Below are 465 nucleotides of genomic sequence, written 5' to 3' on the forward strand. Positions count from 1 at the left end.
GTGCCATTCTTCGTCGGTTAGTTCTAAAACTGGCGCTCGTGGGCCGTGTCCGGCACTGTTAACCAGCACATCGATACGCCCCCATTTCTCCATGGCTAGATCAACTAGACGCTGTAAATCGTCGACAGACTGGTTTGACCCAGTGACACCAATGCCGCCCAGCTCTTTGGCGAGCGCTTCGCCTTTGCCTGACGATGAGAGGATCGCAACGGCATAACCATCGGCTGCGAGTCGAATGGCCGAGGCTGCACCCATGCCGCTACCGCCTGCTGTGATCAATGCTACTTTTTGTGAGTTCATATCGATTCCTCCTGGTTGAAGTTGGATTAAATGCTACGCCGATGGCGATGCTTGACTAATCATCTTTCATCGCCTGATAATGTAGAAAATCTACTGGCTCACTTAAGCGTAAGTTAATGGCAAAACCCAATTTGAAATCACTAACGATGTTTGATGCTGCAGCAC

General features: G+C 50.3%; 1 protein-coding gene across 1 annotated transcript; it reads right to left on the reverse strand.

The window, feature by feature from the left end:
- Positions 1-3: 3 nt before the first annotated feature.
- LOC106820571 (granaticin polyketide synthase putative ketoacyl reductase 2-like) lies at positions 4-300 on the reverse strand (the record flags this gene model as incomplete). The annotated part of the gene is made up of 1 exon (XM_014825080.1): positions 4-300. A coding segment is annotated over exon 1 (297 nt), but the record flags the coding sequence as incomplete, so codon positions are not given.
- Positions 301-465: the final 165 nt, after the last annotated feature.

Source organism: Priapulus caudatus, unplaced genomic scaffold (genome assembly GCF_000485595.1).
Source record: "Priapulus caudatus unplaced genomic scaffold, Priapulus_caudatus-5.0.1 Scaffold24258, whole genome shotgun sequence".
Taxonomy (NCBI): Eukaryota; Metazoa; Priapulida; class Priapulimorpha; order Priapulimorphida; family Priapulidae; genus Priapulus; species Priapulus caudatus.